Source organism: Vigna angularis, chromosome 6, assembly GCF_016808095.1.
Source record: "Vigna angularis cultivar LongXiaoDou No.4 chromosome 6, ASM1680809v1, whole genome shotgun sequence".
In the NCBI taxonomy this organism is placed as follows: Eukaryota; Viridiplantae; Streptophyta; class Magnoliopsida; order Fabales; family Fabaceae; genus Vigna; species Vigna angularis.
The window spans coordinates 30,026,265-30,044,127 of NC_068975.1; the positions used below are offsets into that span (position 1 = coordinate 30,026,265).

Genomic DNA, 17,863 nt, shown 5'->3' on the forward strand with positions numbered 1-17,863 from the left:
CTAAATAAAGAAAGACAGTAAGAGTATTTATTACATGACATTTTTGTAGATTAAGAAAAATAGTTAGGTATTTCGATAAATTGGCTAACATCTAGATGTGAAATGATAAAAGAAAATCATTAAAACGAAAATGGATTTTCCTAGAAAGAAATAGCCAATTTCATGTGTTGATAAAGCTATGATTAAGATTATCAGAAACATTTTAAAATTGGTAAAATTTAAAGGAAAACTAGTTTATATGTTATTCCGTCGCTACTGGACTGAAGATAATGTTCTATAGTTGCAGAACCCAAATAGGGGTCCTTCATATAATAAGATAATTTACACGTTACAGTGAAGAGTAAAATATAAATGTAAAATAGAATAGGTAGTAAACAAAACTGATCTGGGAAGTCACCCTAACTGGTGCATTTCTTTTCTGATGCCAATCGTCTCCAAATCAAATTGTCATGAACTTTGTCATGAAAACTCAGCTTGTGGAACGTTTGTTCTTCTCCTCTGAGACAAATTTGCCGTTGAGTATTCATTATCATCATTAGATGAGGAGCCAACGCTAGATATATTGGAAATTGAGCTTGATACTGAATCAGGTTTGTGTACTTGATTTCTGAATATCTGTGTCTGAGAAGCTGACCCTTGAGATTCTTCAGGGGTTTGATTCCCCTGAGCTTCTTCAGCAAGACGCTTAATAAGGTTCATTACTGTGGGAAGAAACCTTGATGAAATGGATAGTAGTCCAGGCAGCTGCAAACAATATAGCCATAACATTAACAAACTACAATGCTAGTCACCTTTGTACCTGATATCATACAGCCATCTCTTCTATTTATCATTGTTTCTCTTACAATAACATTCAACAGAACAAAGCCAACTAGACAAACAATAAATTTTGAACTAATAAATCCTATTCGTTAACAAATTACCAATAAAATTATTATTTTGTTTTTGATCTTGAAAGCGGTTTATATAAATTGTGAAATAAAGTGATTGAAATAGTGTTTCTAAGATAAAAATAAAAAATAAAACACATTTATAACGAAAAAAATAATTAAAAAATATATATTAGGGACCACATACAAAATCTGATAATTTATTAAGGACCATAAATACATAAACCTTAGATTTATATTTAGCAAATATCATAACTTTTGCGTTATGCAATTTAAAAAAAAATGCCAATGGGCTTAACTAGTGCGTGTGTGTACGTGTACAAATGGCACGATTGCAAGAGTCATTGACATGGGTAGAAAAACCATCACAGAATCTTGACAATCTTACTGCTGGGAAAGGTAAAAAATTCACTCGTACTCACAGTGCCATGTCGAAACTCCCCAGCTATATCCATTTGTACCCAGACGGCCTTTCCAAGTAGATAGGCAACAAATATAAACAACAGGTAGAGAGGATTTCTGTTTTACATACAAGTCAGAAAATGTAATCATTAAACTGCAGAAAAAAGGTCCAATAAAACAATAATGAAAACAACAAATAATTAATAGTTAATTGTTTTTAAAAGTGATACTTACTTCAGTAGCATCATAAACTCATTAAAACCAAGTATGAGCATTGCCATTATCGCCCACGGAGGAGGTAACCAATTGTTACTCCGCTTGAAGGCCTCCTGAAACACCAAAAAAGAAAAGATAATAATACCTTTGTTAGTATGTCAGGAGTTAGATAAGTGTTTAAGGCAAATAAAAAAAGACAAAAATTATATTTTCATAGAATCTGCCGCTAGGTAAAACTTAAAGGACCAAAAAAAGAAGACAAATAGAAGCTGCGAAAACTTTGGAGCAAATGCCATTCTAATAAATCCTAACAAGAAATACTCTCACCAAACTGGTTTTATCATGCAACTGAGGCAACTGAAGCAGGACAAAACCAGGTCACGGAAAATGGATGTAGAAGCATTGAGGTTTGAGATTCACGTTCTAAAAGCCAGACTGGATTAACATTATTTTTAGTTTGAACATTACTTGGTTTCATGTTCAAATTTAAGTGGCAAAGGTTGAACCAATTAAACACGAGCTAGAGCCTGAAGATCTTGCTTGTTGAACTTCAGTTTGGTTTTCAAACATCACTCAAGACAGACATGAGAATAACATCACATGACTGACTGTTATTCATCCATATAAAATTTCATTCAGAAATTTATATAACCGATAAGCCATCAAAATAAGTTCTGTGTGACGGTTCTTCACTCAATCCAGTATGAAAGTTTACATTTTACAGTACATGATCCCCCCATCAAGCCAAACAAACAAAGAGTTTGCACAGTTATTACCTTGTCCGAGCTGCATCCATATTAAAAGTGTCATTTATCTAATTTTAGTGTCTGAACTTTCATATATTTGGAGGTTATTGTGTATTTAATAGTATAAAAATATTATAAAATATATTATTTGTTTAGCTACGTTTTGTTTTACAATGAATACCGTTTTATAGGCTTAAAAATGAAATACAATCATAATAAATGTAGATGGGGGAGAGTATGTTTTATTTGAATAAAAAAAATCAATTCGCTTTTATAAAGCCCAAATTAGAAGTGGTGTTTGTCCCTTTTTATAAGACTCCATCTATAATGTCTCTTGAATTAATTATTTCAAACTAAAATATCCTTAACTAAAAGAGAGCTTATGCTGGAAAACAATTAGGAGAGGCAGAAATGAGTGTTAATGAAAAGAGTAGTTTTCACAATATATATATATATATAACAAATTTATATCTATTAACTAAATTGAACATATTTTAGTCTAATATATTAAGTAATAGTCTAATAAATAGGAACGGAGAAAGTGATATGTTTTATAGTGTTTGGTTGAAATAAAAGGATGACACCTAGGCAAATATGTCAACATGGCAGCAAATTAGATCATATTTCAAAACTTATATTATGAATAGATCCTTCTATCCACCCAAAAACCATGTTATACAAGGTTGTGAATTGCATATTAATTGACATCCATCCCTCTTTCTCAATGCATACTCACAAGCACACATTAAGGATTTTGTTTATACTGTAAGGAAACAACAACCCAAAAGGCTAAGGTTATTTTATGTTAAAGCACACAAAAAGTTTTATATCTACCACACCTTTAATGCAATGCAAGAGCCTTCTGGAAAAGAAGCATTGAGAATGCTTATTCCACTTTTTTACCTTGAAACTTGACTTTATTTTAGAAAAATAGGAATGGCATGCATTAAACTTTTCAAACCACTTAATGGTACAAGCTCCAATACCATGTCAATGATCAATTGTACCAAAAACCCAAGTTCTCAAATAAAGGTGGCATAAGAATAGTTTTTTATCTCAAACATATACTGCAGATAAGTTGGCTAAAAATGCCGAAAAAATATATTAATAACAAGAAAACAGAATAAGTAGACAGGAATATATTAAATATGACTTTACCTGAGCTGAAATAGCTTGAGTAACTGTATACTCAGTTTCTCCCAGGAATTGTCTCCACAAAGCTTTGCACTGCATTGGAGTGATAAGCACATCCTCTGGGGAAACCTACATTTTATATAGATTCTCAAATATAATACTTTTACTATAAGATTAACAGAGGAAATCAGAAACCACAATATCCCTATATACTACCTCCTCCCATGTGCTTGAAGCCAAAGTATCTGCAGAAGCTTCCCGAGTTACTAATTGTGAAGATGTTGAAGCACTAGTTTTATCTATGAGAGATGAATGAAGTATGCTTCCAATGGGATCTGGCTTCTCATCCAGGCGTATAGCAGCCATATCTGATAGAAGCTTCAGGGACTGATACATGGCAGCATAAGTTACTTTACAATGTGCTAAAAAAGAGTAGCAATTTCCAGTATAGTTTCATGTATGAGCCACAAAAAAAAATTAATTTTATGAGTCAAAATTTTATCATTGATGTTGTTATCAATTACCGCAGAACGAGCATCCCTCGTAATAGCTCTAATATCTTCCTTCCCAGTCCAAACTCTAGGTAGTGAATCATTATCATGATTGAATACGGTAGAGAACCTGGAAATTATTAGAGTTGGAAATCAGTAAGCCACCAAAGTAATCCAAAATCTGAACATCTATTAGGAATAGTGAACTTTCATTCATCATACAAGAATAAACATGTACAACTAATATGTAATGCATCCTCCACTACAAAAACAATAGACAGCAACCAAGCCTTTTACTAGACAGGGTAATCAACATGGAACAAACAGTGTCATAATGCTCTATCACAAATCATGTATACAATCAAATTGAGACCATTAAATCTTTCTTAATGGTTTCACCTATAGTTTGTCACGGTCTTGGTCACCCTTCACCATAAGCAATTGGGCTACATTCCATCTGATTTACTATCCATATCAGGGCTTCTTCAAGTTTTCTTCCATAAGCCCTAGTTACCTTCAGTTATTTTCAACCGTTATCTCAACCATTGGAGCCATCCCAACTTTTTCTATAATATATTCACTATTACTCCCATCCTGTTTAATATGTCCAGATTATAGCACTCCCATCGACTACATTCAGTTTATTGTCTAGTTGTCCTTTTACCGCCCAACATTCAGTACCATAGAGCACCGCAGGTCTTACAGTTGAACAATATAATTCTCCATCCAGACTATGCATGTTCTGTTACTGACAAAATTTTACCTCTGATTACTATATATTTCTTGGAGAAACTCTGGTAAACTGGAGAAGCAAAAATCAAAATAGAATATCTTGTTCTAGTGCAGAAGCTTAATTTTGAGCCCTTGCTCAAGGTGAGTGCGTGAAAGACTCTAGATAAAAATCATAAAATAAAGGTTAACATCCCTATGCAACTGTGTAGTGATAAGCATTGCCCATAATTCAATACAACATGATAGGACCAAAAATATTGGAATTCACAAGGCTTCATCAGGATAACTTTGACAAGGGTCTTGTTACAATCCGTGTTCCTGTAGTACTCCTTCGGATACCAGACATTTTCACTAAAGGATTTCTCCATAGCAGATTACAGAATCTTGTTGGCAAGCTGCAAATAATTGATGTTCATTTACCAATTTGAGAGTAAGTGCTGTAAATAATATATTATTAGGATGGAAGTATCCTCAATATCTATATAGTGATTAGGAAAAAATATCTTTAGAATCTTCTTTTTCATTTCAACATAATTTTATTTCTTTATTTTAAAGAATTCGATATTAAAATAATGGTGATGAGAATGGAAAAAGTGTTATTGTTATCAATAACATAATTCTCTATTTCCTTACATAGTTTAAGTTTTGTTTTGCTACTTTTAATCAGAAAAATGTAAACTGTTTGTCTCCATGCATGTCTAATAGAGTAGCTCCTACTAAATACATGATAGCAGAACATAATAAAATACTGAAACAACTATGACATGATACTAACAGACAGAAACTTTCGATAAACTATGGAGTTCTACGCTATCCAAATACACCAATGAAATACAAAAGAAGCAGATTACCATGTCTTGTTTCAATACTTACAACTACTGAGTTCCAAAACATTAATATTCAACAGTCAATCAAGTTTTATATACATATTACAATCCACAACCAAATTTCACCAAAATAAATGACGTGATCTCAAGATATTTGAAATGCAGTTTACCTATCTTTCATGCGTATCAAAATCTTTCCAGCTTCTTCTCTTGCTTTATTTTCCACCACTTTTCTCGCATAGTCCCTTAAACTTCGTTCCATTCTTTCAACTGTTTCTTCATCCAACTCAAAACCAGCAACGGAAGCAGAAAATTCAGATACAGCGGATTCAGTCTCACGTTTAAGCAGTGCTCTTATTGAAAGCCACGTGTCCTTTCCACCTGATTCAAAGAGAGACTCCACTGGCTTGGTCAATGCCTTGGTCAATTTTTTCTGCATAAGATACTTTTATTTTAGTGTCTGATAGAAATAGAAGGCATTAAAAAAACATATCCCTCAACCAATTAACCACTGTTATATCAATATTACCTCAAGATTAGTTGTTATCTCGGACAATTTTGCAGCACGCACAGATGAAGCATGTGAATCAATATCATGACGAAGTTTGTCTCGCACTTTTGAAGCACCCCAATTAGCATGTCTTACAGCAGCATCTGGGAAGTTCAAATATTATTAAAAAATGAACAAATAGGACTGGGAGTTCTAGTGATTATACAAAAGAACATTTAAACAATGACTAAAAAGATATAGTGATTCCACTTCAAGTACAATTATATGTGAGAAACACGATTTGATTCTAAAGAGAGTCAACAATAACCGCTGAGCTTAGGGGGGAGGGAAAGGCAGAAAATAAAGACGAAGGGAGATAGGATAGAATTGCTAGAGTGAAGCTGATTGACTTAGCTGTACTTAGATTATGAAAAATATCTATCTATCTGTATCTTTATCTACATCTCTCTCTATATATATAGACTCTTCAGAGAATGGAGAATATATCCTAAGTAAATAGTGAATGGGTGATAGCTACAAATAAACACTTTTTAAAATATTATGGGATCCACAAAAATTGGTTGAAAATGTGATACAGGACCTGATTAGACAAACTAAAACAAGGACTAAAAGAAGTGGTTAGAGATGTCGAAGCTAAAAATAAACACAGCTACAGATTTAACCCAAATGTACATTGCAACTGGGAATTGACAGTTTTTGGAAATTCAACAGAGATGACAATTCACTGTAAGATTTAGCTGGAAACATTGTCAAAAAATTGATAGAAGTTTATCAAAAAGTTAGTCATAAAGGTCATTGACAATTGAAGGTTGGCCAAAGTTTGCCAGAAAGTTGCTAAAAATTGATTCATCAGAAAAGTTTGCCAGTGAATATGATACTACTGTCATCCATGTTGAGTTTAGACCATGAAACACTGAGTTAATATTAATTGAGCTATACTGCAATGTCATCATGTTATATTCTTAAAATCTAAAATACAAAACCCTAATAATACGAAGAATAATAAATTCCTGATATTTTCTGCTTCATGATTGACTAATGATCTTAGACAATACAGAATCTAAGCCAATTTCAAACATAATCCCAAAAGAAATAATTTTTTAAGGTAAAATTACAAACAAATCACAAAAGCTGTGTGACCAAGCTAGTCAGTTAGACCAGAGACGGGATTTGAGATGATTCAAATAAAGCGCAAAAACAGCCCGAAGAAAATCTGGTAAAAACCGATTTAAAGCAGGTCAACAATTTTTTTAATATAATAGCATTTTAAAATTTGCACAAAAAAATAAATATAAACCTAAAATATTTGTCATTTTCTTTTTTATTCTAAATAGAAACTTATATATAAATGATGATGTACATTGTTGAAACTTTGATACTTAATATTGTAATTTTTTTTATTTGAGCTTTTGAAGGAACTTTAAATGTTAAGAACCTATAAAATCATGTTATTTTTTGTTTTACCAATTATAAAGTTATGATATTATATTTCTTCAACAACAACTGAACCATTCAATCTTTAAACCAGTATCTTGACCCATTTAATGACTGGTCCGAGTTATTTTGCAGTACTTGGCTTTGTATTTAAATTAATCAATTGTGGTGGATAAAATGGGAAAATAGAAGTGAACTAAAAACAGTGTTAGATTTACACTTTAGATAATATATTATTCCTTCTTATAATCATGAAAAACTCTGTTCTCTTCCCCTTCTCGTCTGCTTTCTTTTCTTGTTATACTCATTGCTCCTTTGTAACTGTGTGTGTGTATATATAGATAGATACATACATATGCATGTGTGGACAGGCCCACAAACATATGTATAGTCTTAATCTCAAATCACTTGAGTAATTCAATTGAACCAAACAAAATAGATTATCTCAAAACCACTTTTTACATAACATATCCAAACAAAAAACTTATATCCAATATAGCTATAATTGATTATTCAAATAATCTATATTTCACTATTAACACAGGCCCATTAATAGGATATATAAACCAAGAGACTCGTAGTAGTATGCATCCTTTGAAGAATTCATTTTTTCTCCATATCTCAATCTAAGTCATTTATATATGCTCTTGACAAAGCCAAACTCAAAAATTCACTCAAGTAACTTAATAAAGACACAGCACCATAGTAACATGCATTCTCAAAAACAGTCTTATTTTCCCCTGATCATTCCTGAATGCAGACACCCTTATATTTGCTAAACCTATGTATTGAAAGTAAGATCTCGTATTATACTCAATGAAATTTTTTTACACACAAAAGTACTTGGGAATTGATATGATGTAAAGCTTCACAGAATAGGATCAAAATACTAACAATAGTTGTGATTCCCATCAATTTTCTTTACTTTAAATATCCTCATCCATGCAAGTCTTAAGTGGAAAAGTAAAACAATCAAGGCAGAAATGACAGAATGACAACTAATATAAACTCAGGGTAAATGGAAAGTCAAGCTAGCATTGGCACCCCAATTTTCACATAATTTTGAAACATGCATATAAAGTTAGAACAGACTGTTGTACATGTTATGAAGAAGAATCAAATCAGATTATTACCAGCAGATCCTTTGTCAAATTCATCCATAATAGTTTGAGTCCAAGTGCGAACAGATGAAGCAAACCCCTCTCCATTGTTTAGTGATTGTTCCAGTTTAGTCTTAAAATCATCTAGAGCTTTAGAGTGTATATGCTCTAGCAATGTTGTATAAGCAGGGTACACAAGCTGAAAAGTTGACACCAATAAAAAAAAACATTACCAGAGTTTTATGTACAAACAAAGCCTTCAGAAGTCCTTAAGAGTAATACTTCAGTTCAGTATTCAGCAGTTTTAGGATTTAGTGTTTTGTGCAGGGTTGTATGAAAATATAGGAAGTGGGATAATATTGTAGCTTTAAATGGATCAATTATTGTAGTAAATAATGTTTGAATATTCATAAAGATTATTAGGTACAACTAAAGTAGAAAAATGTTTAAGAGCTCAAATCATTTTATATTGTTATGATTACAGAAATAAGAATTATATCGTTATACTTACAGATATTTATGATCAGACATATCAATATCATATCTATATCATAGTGACATTTACTATTTATCCTAGTATCATAATTTTATCATTAGAGAATATCAAGCTTCCACTATATATTGTATTGAAAAGTCAATATAACTAAATCACTAGTGTTGTTACATAGCACACGGTTTCAGCTCAATACTTCTTTTTCTTATAGTTTAACACAATATCAGAGCCTCTTGAAAACCATGTTAGCTCAGTGGATCCACTATTTCGACTTCCCTGCCAGCACATGAGGATTATCTACCCCTCACCCAAGTCACTTCCTCCATGTGACCACACATTCGCTATCTAGGCTCCATCAGAGTTGATTTGGTGGTTCAACCTTATTTCCTCTCTCCTTCAATTATTTTAATTCTCTTTTTTCAAATTCTGAAAATTGCCTTCAAGCAAGTACTCTGCATCTAGCATAGGTTCTCCAATCTTTTCTAACCATATTGTTAGTATTGGGAAGATGGATGGATCTAACTATTCCACTTGGGCTAAACCAGGTTACGGCTCAGTGGGTTGGGTCATCCCATCTAACTACCACAGCTGAATCCAACCCGGTAAATGAACACAAACAATGGACACACCACACCCACACCTATAATGTTTGCCAAGACCTCTTGGCACCGTCTGCTTATCTTGGGAAGATTTATGTACCAAACAAGATTTAAATGAGTTCCTAACACGATTTAAATATGTAAAGCAGGAACTTGAGAACCGATATACATTTCTTATGACAGATTTTTATGGCTATCCTCAAGAGTAAGTTGATACGTCATTAGATTCTAGGATCACCAATAATCCATACTGTGACTTTTGTCTCATCAAAATAAATATACATGGAGATGTGTACCTCTTTAGTTTAGGACACTTCTATATTTTCCTTACAGAACACTAGTTTTGGGTGCTTCTGCAGAAGTTTAAAACGTGAGCAATGTTACCACAATGACCATACCTGTTAGGTTTCTGAGTAGGAAACCTAATTAACCACGATCACAGTAGGCAGAAAAAATAATGAAAGAATGAATTTCTCTTATTAATGATAACAGAATTCTCTAAACAAGGATAGTTGGGAGCATAACCTCCCTCACAGGACTGTAGCCGCCTGTTAACAAACTCAATAATCAAAAGCATGACCCTAACAATAGAATTTGAGTCTATTTATATTAAATATTTCTCTAGAATATAGCTCTATTTACTATAAATATCTTATACCGAATATTTCCCTAGAACATAACTCTATTTACTATAATTATTTTATACCGAATATTTTCCTATGATATAGCTCTATTTACTATAATTATCTTATACCAAATATTTCCCTATGATATAGCTCTATTTACTATAATTATTTCCTACCCATCCTAACTGCTACAACAGTTAGGATAGTAACTCTTCAATCGATTAGCTCCAGTTCTTCATCTCTTTCCATCGAACGACTCCAATTATTCACCTCTTTCCACCGTTCGGTTCCCTTCTTCTCCCTCACCGTCTTCCACCATTCAGTTCCCTTCTTTTTCTCCCTCACCGCCTTCCACCGTTCGGTGCCCTTCTTCTTCTCTCATATACTTTCTTCTTCTCTCATATACTTTCTTCTTCTCTCATATACTTTCTTCTTCTCTCGTATACCTTCCAACCCCTAACATTATCTATTACCTTATATCCTATCAATACCATTCATAGGTGTTGGAGGCTGTATGCAAAACCTCCTTGGGTGAGCAATATTGCTTAGGCATATACTACTAAGTCACCTGTTGCTCTTGCATTGCCAGCTAACCAGCGATGTATGATTCCAGAAACATAAGTGGGTTTTCTCCAATGGTATGAAAATCACGAAATTGCTAGTAGCATTGCTTTGGTGGACACACACAGGTAAATCATCTACTTGTCTCTCTCAATCTCATTCCCTAGGTCCTTGGGTCATTGACTTTGGTGCAACCAATAATATGTTTGGTAACCATTCTCTTTTCTCTTCCCTTATCACTACTGACAATTTGTCCTCCATTACCATTATTAATGGTTCACAAACACAAGCATGTGGCATTGGCACCAACCCCCTTCCATCTCTTACTGTTGACTATGTTCTATATGTACCTAACTGTCCATTTAATTTACTTTTTGTCACCCATCTAACCAAATCCCATGACATTACCTTCAATTTAATTAAAAATATTGTTTGCTCATAGGATCAAATATCAAAACAGATGATTGTCATCCACTGTTTCCCCAGAGATGATTCATGCCTAATGAATACATCACCGGTTGACCAAATTGCAGAAGATGGTGTCAATAATCATCAGTCCTTTTCTAATAGAACTAATAAATGAGTTTCTTCTCTTTTCTCCTTAGTTCACTCCCATATTTGGAGACCTTCTTGTACTATTACTCCTTTTGGTTTTAAAGATTTAGTTTCATTTATTTGTCACTATTCTAGATGTACTTAAATTTGGCTAATGAAAAATCGATCAAAGTTGTTTTCTAATTACAGTGCAATCAAAACATAATTTACTACATCAAAATTCTTTTAAAATAAGAAACAAATAGCAAAAGCACAGCCAGCAGCCTTACATCCAAAGCCTTCGATTCCAATTGCTTTCGTTTTGCATTTCTCACAGATTCTTCAAAGAAAATTGCCTCTTCATCATATCTGTTGAAAACAAGATATTATCAACATATAAAACGAAAGATTGGAATCTTACGACACAATTGAATTATCTAAAAAGATGGAAAGCTAACTAACAGCCCCCACGAGTTGCACAGGTGAATAAAACATGTTTAAAGAATTGCATATTTCTTGAAACTTTCAATTTACAAATACAATTTTGATAAATTGAATTTTCTTTTAAAATGTTGATAAATTAAAAGATAAATAATACTGGGAGAAAGGAATTGAAAGAATGAAGATATTTTATTATCTTATGTCAACGGTTCAAATGAAAGAAAAATCAAGCGTAAGTGTTGTTATTAAAAGAAAATTTATCAAATTAAAGTCTAGAGCAAGAAAAAATTGGTTATGCATATAAGATTTATTCTTATGCATATATTCATAATACATACATACATACATACTTACATACATACATACATACATACTTACATACATACTTACATACATACATACATATATACATACATATATATATATATATATGTATGTATATGTATAAGATTAAATATTTAAGCATGAAAAACTAACTGGAATAGATATATCTGTAGTCACTGAACGTAGATTTTTCTTGAACTTAAATTGAAATTCCACCAGCATCTGGAACTTACTGTGAAAGGCTGGCATCAATAATGGAGCTCAGCTTTTCCCCAAAACCTCGTACTGGACCTAATTGAACAGCTTCTTCCAATTCCAGCCAACCCTAAGCCAAATTCATTCATGAGATTATTTACTCTATAAATAGCTGAAGCAACTCCCGATAGAAAGGAAATGGATAAGCACCTTGTCAGACTGTAGTTGGTTAAGTTTTTCATTAGCAATTTCTTCACAACGCACAGTGGCAACCATTACCTGTTAAATAAAATGGCAAATAGATAAAAGAAAATAAAAAAAAAAAAATTGTTTCATCCCATCCTAAAAATAAGCTAATAGGAAACCTTGTGAGCTGGAAGATCAAGATCCTTGTTTTCTCGTATGACTTTCCATATTTGCTGCGCACTAATAGAAAATGCAGAAGCAGGCACAACACCACGCCGATCACCAGCCAAACCTCCAGGTGCTATAGAATGAAAGAAACGTTGCCGTAATAGAGCAACCTGTATGAATAAGTGTAACTCTATGATCCACATCATATCCAGGTATAATTACAGTTGTAAAAGAAGCTTATTATACTACACTCTACAGCCGAGATAAGGAAAGAACCCAAAATGGAAAGGTTTCAAGTACAAAAGTTTTAAAATCTTCATTACTTGCTAAAACACTCATGCAGAAAACTATCAATTTAACCAAGTCTAAAATCAAATGAATTTTAGAAATTAGTAATCACTCCAGAACAGGGGAAAAAGTATCCTAGCACAAATTCCAAAAGTTGATGCATTGTCTATTGAAAGTGTACGTGTACCTCCTCGTTGAACTTATCCTCCTTGTCCTCATAACTTGACAAAGCAGTAACTTCCACCTTCATTTGAAGATTCATTAATCATATATAATAATATACACACAAACAGTTCACACGTGCAAAAGGGAGATAGATAGAACTTACATTGAAAAATTCACTTAGAGGAGTATGTTGATGGGCTTGGGGTTTTCTAACACTATCCCAAATCTGAGGATTTCACATCAAGGTAAGCAGTGATGATGAAGAAAAACAAGAAACCACAAGAATAAAAGTCAGAAATTAAAAGGGAAACACACCTTCTGAATATCTTCTCTTAAAATAGGCTCCAAATGTTCAAGTGGGGTCTGCATAGACAGCCACAAACATGAAAAACATTGAATAGTAAAATACTACAAAAAGGGTGCGTTCTCAAAAAAGGACCCATGATTCTATACCTTTGTTTTATCACGAATAACAAAAAGCAATGTCGTTTTCCGGGGACTGAATAACCGCATCATGACCTACAAATACAAGAAGGACCAAAGTGTCAAATCTCAAATATTGAATACCCAACCAAAGGTAAATCCATGGCTAAAAACTACCTGAAAAACTGTTTTCAAAAGAGGTTTATTGGCTGCTTGTTCTCGACCAATGTCATGACACCACCTGTGAATAAAACAAAAAACATAAAAAGTTGTCCAAAGTGGATTGAATGTTTGCACAAGTTTTACTGTAAGCTCCCATAAACCATGAAACAGAGTTCTTTTTTACTTTCTGATTAAATCCAATTACTGATCTGACTCCAAAGAAAATACAGAAACAAAAAAAGAATTGAGAGGACACAGCTACAGAAAACGAAAAAAGGTTACGCATACCATCTTTTGCACCAGCACATATTATAATTCATTGTATACTCACTGACATACAATGTGAATGATCCTAATTACTAAGTGTCAGGTGGACAATTAGCAAGGTTATCTTAAAACACAAGTTACTAGAACGAAAATGAAATACACCAAGTTAGACAGAAAGATTTGCAATTCCACCTAGACTTCAGTTAAGTAATGCAGCATGTACGGACTGCACAAACATATTGGATGTGCATTTAAGAAACTTTTAAATAGCCAAGCTTAATACCTTACTTCAATCATTTCCCCAGAATTTGATTCATTCAGCTATTTATAAAGCAATAATTTAGAGCTAAAAACTTACATGTTTATCAGAACAATATCTGATACAGCCAAAGCAAAAAGAGCACTCTGTTTCTCGAAAGCAGTGTCATCCTGAGAGTGAGTTTTGATTCACATAAAAAAGACACAGAACAGGAATATTTGTCAGTAAAAATGAAGCTACAACTTGTTTTACGAGGCACTGATAGCATACAATTCAAAATATCAACTAAAGATATGGTCAGGGCGATTTGATGTTTATTCAAGGAATTTTCATTTATAAAAAGAACGGTAAAGGGAAGCATCTCGCGAGACCATTAAAGTAGAATTCATTTTCTAACTAGGTTTGTCAAAAAATAACCTTTGACAGTTGGTTGAACGAAAAGGAAATTACAAAAATGAATTTGAAAGAAAACATTGCAGCAGAACCAAAGTCAACAGTCAACAGCAAGCACAGGTTGAGAAAGTATAGTATTTTCGTAGTATATAATATCAGGACACTCTTATCAAATGCTCTAAAGGCGGCGGCCTAAAATGACTAATAAATCAAACTCGTGTGATCATTACAGGTTTTATACAGACAAAAAACGACTTGTGTAGAAAATAACAATAAGAATAGTCCTATCGCCCTAGGTGATTGAAATAACAGAAAATGAAAAGAAAAAAAAAATAACACGGAATTTATTACCTCGCCCCTCTCCCTTCCATCAGTACCCTCCAAATCCATAGCAATTGTGGCTGGCTCAATCCCAACACATTTGGCAATCCAAATGCCCTTGGTCGTTTGAGATCTACAACAATATGATACTCAATTAGATGCTCGCCATAAACTATAACATAACAGGCAGCAAGAATGTCAGAGACATTCAGTTTTAGCCACCCAAAACAACAGCTCAGTAATTTCAGAACCAAACCTCCCCCTGAAAGCATCCATCTCCCTGAAACTTGTGTGGAAAAGATGATTCATTAACGTGCTCTTCCCTGCACACAAGAAAAACATAACATTAACTCACACAAGTTCACGAGAGAGAGAGAGAGAGAGAGAGAGAGAGAGAGAGAGAGAGAGAGTCTGAAGCTAAAAAGAAACTGCACTCGATTGATAGCCAAAACCGGTTAAAACTACAAAAATCAGAAACGGACATGCATGGCAATAGCAACTCCAATAATAAAAATTATTTACATTTTTTCGCTACAACTATATAACATATTCTCTTTCTCCTAATCCATGAATGCATCACATCTCAGCCTCACTTTCAAGTTCCAAAACGAGCTACGTCAATCAATCGTCAAATTAAATAAACCTAATCACTAACTACAAAACTCCACTTCAGAGCAGACATAGACTTATAAATCACGCTACGATAAACCGATCCAGGCTCAAGAACGACAAAAGAACTACAGCAGAAGTTCAACGGAAGTAAATCAAAACTTCAGAACGAGCAAAGGGAAGGATCGAGACGCACCGCTACTCTGCGGTCCCATGATGGCGACGACGGCGTAGGAGAGGCCGCAGGAGGCGAGGTTGACAGTCTTGATGAAGTTGTCGAGGCCGGCGACGTTGAACTCGCCGTCGCCGTCGATGAGTTGCGTGGAGCAGGAACCGTCGTTGGCCATGCCTCGCCGGAGAGCTGAAGTGAAGAGAAATCGGAGAATTGACGAACAGATTGCTTTGGATCTCTGATTCGCTCCGTTTTGCTTTCAGTGAAGATTCTTTGATTGCTGTGCGGGCTTGCTACTAACACTGCATTTGCCTAAAGAGGGAAAAGGAACGAAGAGAAGAAACACAAGTCTTGTTGGTTTCTGTTTGACGTGAGTCCAATGACACGTGCCACTCGCATCCAATCAGCTACCTAATCATTTTCGCTTTTTTATCAAATTTTAAATTAATCAAATAAAAACTTTTCATAGCCTTCTCTCTCACTCATAGCCTTAAATCTAACTTCTAAAATTTAGTAAATTAAAAATATAGATATTGAATGCGTCTCGTGTTATCTCTGATCCATGAATGTTAATTAGTATTAATTTTATGCAATGTATGACTTGATACGTCCTCTACTCCGTAGCTAAGCTGGATTTATCTATTAAAGTGCTTAATTCACTTGGCTATTTTAAAATAGTACTCCTCTTCTTGCACGTTTTGTTCCCGTGATTTTCAGGAAGATGACTGGATGAATTTAAAGAATAAAGTGTATTGTTGTGTTCTTTGAAAATAGTAAAAGATAGATTTGAAAATAAAATTTATAAAAATTAATGAAAAAATTGGATAAATTAAAAAAATAATAAATAAAGAATAAAAATTATTAAATTATCCTTAAATACAACAATAATATAAAATTATATTTAAGAATAATGATTTGAAAATCATGTTTTTTATATAAATGATTTGAAATACTACAATTAAAAAGTAAACAATACAATATGTTTTGGTAGAACACTAAGATGATTTTTTATTAATTAAAAATATTTATTTTAAAAACTACTATTCAATAATTTTTTGAAATTATTATCAATTTTATAAATATTCTTAAATCTCGCAAAACAATTTTTTAAAACCCAGATTCATCTCAAAACTGGTTTAAAAAATAAAAGTAATCTAACACATTAATTATATATATATATATATATATATATATATATATATATATATATATATATATATATATATATGAGTGTGTGTGTTTTGTATTTTTTTTTATATTTCTAGATTGTATAAGATGCTTAATCAATTCTCTAAATTCAATAATGAGATATTTTTAACTTAATCACCTTTCTTGATTGTCTTTTCTAGTGATGGTAAACATTTATTTACATAAGATTTGGTTGTTCTATAATTAATTCAAATTACATGTTATAAAACTACCACTATTCCAAATTTTTAAATGGAAGTTAATAAATATAATTGATCATGGTAGTTAATCAAAGACAGTGGAAAAAAAAAAGTTAGTTGGTACATAGCAAACATATCAACATAATAAATGTGGCAAAAACTATGAAACAAACTCACGGAACAATTTTCAAAACTCGGTCCTTCATGTAGCATAAATGAGTGAAATTGTTTCCATGCACAAAAAGACTACATTCCCATACCAGCATGGAATCGATTCCAACAAATCTAAAACTATTCCCTTACCTTTAATCACACAAAAAATCAGTTTCAAAGAATGCAGAACTAATTCTCCAAAGTTACAAAGTCTGTGGTATAGCCTGCATCCATGGTTTTTGAGTGTCACCGTGAAACCTCCTTGGTCACCGTTTCGTTGCACAATCCAATCTATCTTTCAATAAGCGAGGTTAATTTTGTAAAAGCACGTATTACATCCACAAATCTCCTCGAATAAGCGGGATACCATAAGTTTATAATCCCGCTAATTCGCTCTCTCCATTCCTTGCAAATCCGTTTAAAAGAACACAAATTATCATCACATTTAATATATGTGAATAATAAATTCATCTAAGTAAACAGAGCCTAAATAATAAAAATAAAATTATTTCTATAGTTAATTAAATCTTTCTCAAAATTGTTAAACATGTGCTGTTTCATCTTTTCTTATATTCCTCTTTCTTCTTTTTGTCATTTTTCAATGTCTTTTCTTTATTATTCTTCCATTCATTTCTCTTTTTTTATTGTTTTAA

At 32.9% G+C, this 17,863-nt stretch overlaps 1 protein-coding gene across 1 annotated transcript; it reads right to left on the bottom strand.

Annotated features, from left to right (window-relative positions):
• Positions 1–169: 169 nt before the first annotated feature.
• On the bottom strand, positions 170–16,032 carry LOC108342835 (protein ROOT HAIR DEFECTIVE 3 homolog 2). The gene is made up of 22 exons (XM_017580682.2): positions 15,694–16,032; positions 15,145–15,211; positions 14,919–15,021; positions 14,274–14,344; positions 13,664–13,727; positions 13,517–13,582; positions 13,379–13,426; positions 13,227–13,289; positions 13,086–13,142; positions 12,622–12,780; positions 12,467–12,535; positions 12,295–12,386; positions 11,587–11,665; positions 8,517–8,682; positions 5,968–6,092; positions 5,609–5,871; positions 3,913–4,009; positions 3,605–3,775; positions 3,413–3,517; positions 1,527–1,621; positions 1,313–1,409; positions 170–744 (listed from the first exon to the last, which is right to left on the bottom strand). The coding sequence occupies exons 1-22, from the start codon at positions 15,842–15,844 to the stop codon at positions 460–462; spliced, it is 2,493 nt and encodes an 830-aa protein (XP_017436171.1). The 5' UTR covers positions 15,845–16,032; the 3' UTR covers positions 170–459.
• Between the last annotated feature and the right edge of the window lie 1,831 nt (positions 16,033–17,863).